Raw genomic sequence first — 5,842 nt, forward strand, 5'->3', positions numbered from 1 at the left:
GTTACATATCGCCGCGAACGTCGCAGTGAGAACAATAATTCTAGGGCCATCAATCACTGATGACACTAAACTGATGAGTGGTAAATACGTTTAAAGCGTCGCCTATGGCCAATTTTGGTTGAGGGAAGTTTTCTGCGATTTCGCGGGCGCGTGCAATTTTAAAGGTTGACATGTTTAGTGTCTATTTACCTGACGTGACCCCGTCTTTTATATTATACCAAAAAATTGGGGTGAAAATAAATGTTTCATAACATTTTATAGGGAAACATGTTTTTTTTTCAAAATTTAGGGTACTTTTTTTGTTATATAGTAAAAAATTAAAACCCCAGTGGTGATTAAATACCACTAAAAGAAAGCTCTATCTGTCCCCAAAAAATGGTATGAAATTCATTTCAGTGCAGCGTTGCATGACGGAATAAACATCAGTCAAAGTATCGCAGCGCTGAATACTGAAAAATGGCCTGGCCAGGAAGGGGGTGAAACACCATGGCCTTTAAGTGGTTAATGAAGTTCTAATTTAAGGTAGGGTCAGACAAAGTAATGGAAGTTTAAAAAAAAAAAGATATTCGGTCCTGAGGCTTATATGCATTTGTAAAACTTGTGGCAATGTAATTAAAGGGTATATTGAGGGTACAAGGGCAGCAGCAAACCTATGCAGTGTGTATTGTGAGTAGGTTCAGACTAACAGGTCACTTTTAAAATCATACCCAATTTGCAACACTTTGTAGCCACACTCACTTTTCGCAGCGGCATGCTTTGTATGCTGCATATTTCTTCTGCTGCTTGTGTTCCTCTTTTAAAGTTAGAAGTTATGATGTATATATGATCCTACTCCTGAACCGCTGTAGGTCGTGCATGCCACAGAACAGTTTATATGCCAGTTACAAGTGAGCAGTTTGACAGGTTTTTTTTGCTTCATGCAAGAAGTTTCTAAAAGTATTTATTGATTCATACAAGCACCCTTCAACAGTCTTTTATAATATGTGAGCTGTATCGGTGACATGTGTTTAGCAACATTGGACTGCTGGTAGCGCCAACTATCCTGCTTCTGAGAAACTGAATGAAACATTTTAGATAGACATAGAATAAGCTGCAGCTGTTAAACAATGCCTTTTTAACCATGCACCCTCACAGTAATCTATACCAATACTTTGCCACAGAGTGGGGCGCTTCTTCTCAGTCTGGTGGGCCCAAAGTACCCCAGTCCAAATCAGCCATGCCTTGTTCACCTTAAAACTACAAAACACCTCTGCCTATGTTATGGAGATGTAGAGAAGGGGAAGTGTTATGGAAACCTAATACACTTCCTGTGCTAGGGTGACAAAGCTGCTCCTCTATAGATACAGTGCAGTGAATAAGAGTTGTCACCCTAAGATAGGAAGTATCACCAGGTAAAAAGAAAATTTAAAAAAGCCAGAAAAATAAAAAAACTAAAGCAACCACCACATCTAAGGACTAGTAAATTGCCATATACTGTATTATGTTTTGTTCTTGGGTTTGGATACACTTTAACTGCAATAGACAAAAAGTAATCAGCAGGGCAAAGCTCTATAAATCTTTGGGCTAGATGGACAGACATACAAATCCTTTGGTAAGTAAAGCAGCTTACAATGGTGTATTTGGCTGTTTGCCTGGAGTTCAGGTAGAAAGTAAGCATCTGTTTGGTTGCCAGGGACAACACACAAACTTTCTCTTCCAGGTTTAAAAATCTATATTACCCTGTCCAGAAATGTGCATTAGCATACAAAGTATGAGCAAACTATACATTTCAGTGCACTAACAATGTACTGCTGCTGCTACGGGCTTTATTTATCATGTCTTGTTTACAAAGCTTCAGCAAATAATTTAAATGCAAAATGGTAACTGAACATTACGTACGTGAGATACGTTCCTCTAGTGTTAATGCCCATCATAAGGTCAACTTTCTTCATTGAAGTGTCTACAGTATTAGTCAAACTGATTGCACTGGCATTGTTTACCAAGATGTCTATACCTGTTTACATAAATAAAAGCAAATGTAAGCATTTTGGCATAAATAAAAAAAATATCATCTGCAACAAATTGTGCGCTGTTCTTAGAGAAAAATGGAACAAAAATAATTAAAAAAAAAAAAAAAAAAATCAACCTTTTTAAAAAACAATATATTACTGATCACACAAAACTCCCTGCAGGCCCAATCAGCTGCAGCCAGCCCCCAATTTGTTACAGGATGGGGAAGGCCCCCTTCGACAGCTGATTGGGCTGTGTGTGGGGAGGGGGGCATGTCACTGGCAGTTTTAGCACTAGCTTGGCCAAAGCTCACCCACACCCCTAGTTACCAGTAGTGACTTCCTTGCAGCTGATTAGTTCTGGAAGAGATCTGTACACTCCCACAAACAAACCTGCAGTACATGTATGTCCTCAATTGCCCCATGCAGATGTTGCAAAATATCTTCTCAGGATTCAGCATAAGTAGCAGTATGAAATAGTGTCTGTCAAAGATTTTTATTAAAACTCTGAGAGAGAATATTATGCGTTTGTACAAATTGTATCTTATAATTTGTGCATTTTTAACATGCATTCTCTTAAAACCTTGAGACCTTATCCAAGACCTCCATGGGTCCCCGATTTTCAACATTTGAACAAATGTGAAGTACCTACATAAAATGAAATATTGGCAAGTTGATGTATTGGATATGCATTGGAATAGTGCAACAATGTATTCCTGTCTGTAGCTTTGGAAAATAAATTGGTTGCAAGTTCATCATTCTCTCAGACACTGCAACATCCAGAAATATGTGAGAATCCAATAATTCAGGATTAAATTGGGACAGAAAAACTGAATTCAAGGATTGAATTGAAGGAAACAATCTCCAAATTTCTGGGTGTTGCCTTTCCAAACTACAAATATATATTCAATATATTTCAGCTACATGGTATGATGAGGAGGGATAAGTCTATCTAAAAGATTCACCAAGGAAAGGGCAGCCGAACTGCCTATGGCAGTTTACTCGTCTGACTAAACACCAAATTTGTAGAAAACAGCTTTCCAATATAAGATTTAGGCCCTGAAAAATTAACTCATAAGTATGGTTAGAAGAATTAGCAGATAAAAAGAATTCCACAGCATCCAAACTAGCTCTGTTGGATGTAATGGTATTAAAGGAGGAAATATTCCTTCTGGCCAATAGCCAGCCCTCTAAAATCCACCCATACAATGTGTTCAAGAAAATCACCAGTATCCTTAATGAATGAGGGAAGCGTAATAACCAATGGCTGCAAAAAAACGGTCAATGAATCAACGTTAACGGTTGTGTGATACTCTCAGGACCAGAAATGATGGGGCAATATTTAAGAGCCATAAAGCACAGGCATAATATGTTGTCCAAGAACTTAATACTCTGTGCCCTCTATTGTAGTCCAAAGGTTAGCCACACCCGACTGTATTAATGTGTGCATTTTATCTCTGACCATACCTATAGGATCAGAAAGAACTCTAACATAAGTGTATTAGGTCTTCTAAAAAATCCCAAATCCCCCAGTGATATGCAGAATACTCAATGATGACTAGAACAACACTTTTACCCACGAGTTTAAGGATGATCTTCTTGTCCCTTTCAAGGAAGGAGATGGCTTCTCCCTCTCCTTCCTTACCAATATAAAAATAGGTGTTTCTTTTTTATCAGATCATTGTCTTTTGGATGTAAGTCTTGATGGTCCCAAAATCGCCCAGGGGTATGAATTTACTTTTGAATTTAAAATGAGAAGGTGAATAACGATTGCAGCATATGGATTGCATGTCCAGTGACTTGGGCATTTTTTGTTCTGGAGTATCTTACAGGTCAGTGAGGGTTTATTTATTATACTTATGCTCAATGGTGAGCAGGTGTTCGGCAACATCTGCATGGGGTATTTAAAAGAGAACTATGAGGTGAGTGAAAATCACTCATCCTCATAGTTCGACCTGACGCGAGACAATGAAACTGTCACACGTCGGCTCAATAGATCAGGAAGTGAGCAAAACACATACCGTCGCTTGCTCACTTCTCGATCATCTCTCTACAGAGAGCCGTGACTGTCAGGCACCGCTCCCCGCAGGGATTCCCCTCCTCCAGTGCTGAATGGAAGAACGGACAGGGCAGGGGCGCGGGTACAGCTGGCTCTGCTGCTGTTGGAGGTTTCATTTTTGGCATGCTGGCTACTTCCTCAATGAGCTACAATACAGTATCACCGTTAGCCATGCACAAGGCAGATAGTGTAGGGTGAAGGACTCATTGGACTGCTACAAGTATTTTTAAATTATATTCCAAAAATGTGATCCCAATAAACAATTGCAGGTAGAGCAGAAAGACAAACTTTCTCATATTTTCCGAAATTTTGATATTGGTTTCTGTGCTATTACTATACCGAACCTGCCTATCCTACCCTACTTTTACTCCCAACCTACACAAGCATTCTACATTTACCCAGCTACAGTACAAAAAACATGGACAACTGCTGCCAATGACATGCCACTTTAGAGTGTATTTGAAATAAGTTATAGGACAAGTCTCACCTCCAAATGTGCTCACTGCTTTTTCCACAGCTTCACTGATCTGTTTTTCATCTCTCACATCAACAATGCAAGGCAAGGCCTTTCCACCAACAGCTTCAACTAAGGTCAAATAGAAATTGCATACATCAGGCAGGTATTTTATGTAACCAACACTGTATAATAATGCAGACAGTGCAGGCTGGATATTAATACAGCATTTAATGTTTAAACTTCATGCATACATTCAATATATTGGCTAAGCAACAGCAAAAGCAAATTGAGAGGTTCCCATTGCTTGCTCTCCTCTCTACTAGGCAATCTAAAACAGATAAAAACATACTGAAATGAGTATTATACCTAAAGTGATTTATTTGCTTTTGTGATTAGGTTTTCTGGTATATGAAGATCTAGCTATATATGAAATCCCAGTGTAAAGATCTAGTACAGTTAGGGGTATCCTCTCAACTGTTTCTTCATCAAACATTGCAGAAGGCTACCCTGTGAAGTCCACAGGCCACCAAAAAGTGAAAGTAACATCATATGCTCATTTAGAGCCTTCTAATTTGTCATGCTGACAAAAGGTGATGTTTCAGAGCCCATACAATAGCTGTTTCGTCAGGCTAGAGTGAAGTCCACAGGCTTGACACATAACTGATAGCAAAAGTGGTGAAAGAAGGAAATTCAAATGGCAGATCTTCTCAGAGAAGCTCCACAGGTAAACAAAACTCTATATTATATACCAGGCACCCTGGTTGACATTGCAGCACATCTGTCCTCAAATAATGTAAAATGCCTATAGAAGGAAATGCCTGCTTACCATATCTGTGATCAGATTTATTGATTTGTTTTTGTCGAAGAAAGCAGACAGACTTGTCTTTTCTAGGACTGTACATTTATATCCATTATAGAGCTTTTACAAGTATATATATTTCTTAAGATTAAATACAATTTTTTCTAGAAAAAAAAACAAAAAAACAGAACCATATGGACTATACTTACTTTCTTCAGCTGCAGTATATATTGTCCCTGGAAGTTTAGGGTGAGGTTCTGCAGTCTTTGCTGCTATCACCACATTGGCACCATCTCTTGCAGCTTTCAGAGCAATTGCTTTTCCAATACCACGGCTGGCACCAGTGATGAAGATAGTACATCCAGCAAGTCTCCTGCAATACATGAGCACTTAATGAACAACAATTTAAAACATATAGAGGGGAATTTATGAAAACTGGGGTAGACAGAATCTGGAGCAGTTGTCCACTGTAACCAATCAACTTCTAAATGTAATGTGTTCAGTTAAGCGTTGAAAATGAAAAATAGAAGTTGCCATGC

At 38.7% G+C, this 5,842-nt stretch overlaps 1 protein-coding gene across 1 annotated transcript in view; it reads right to left on the bottom strand.

The window, feature by feature from the left end:
- The window catches only part of HSDL2 (hydroxysteroid dehydrogenase like 2), a 35,204-nt gene that overhangs the window by 23,748 nt on the left and 5,614 nt on the right, over nt 1-5,842 (bottom strand). The window contains exons 3-5 of the mRNA XM_018561148.1: nt 5,513-5,676; nt 4,535-4,633; nt 1,879-1,993 (exon numbers count right to left, since the gene is read on the bottom strand). Of these exons, the coding sequence (XP_018416650.1) occupies nt 1,879-1,993; nt 4,535-4,633; nt 5,513-5,676 (378 nt within the window). The remainder of the gene's footprint in view (nt 1-1,878; nt 1,994-4,534; nt 4,634-5,512; nt 5,677-5,842) is intronic.

Source organism: Nanorana parkeri, unplaced genomic scaffold (genome assembly GCF_000935625.1).
Source record: "Nanorana parkeri isolate BGI_ZX_2015 unplaced genomic scaffold, ASM93562v1 scaffold504, whole genome shotgun sequence".
NCBI classification, from domain to species: Eukaryota; Metazoa; Chordata; class Amphibia; order Anura; family Dicroglossidae; genus Nanorana; species Nanorana parkeri.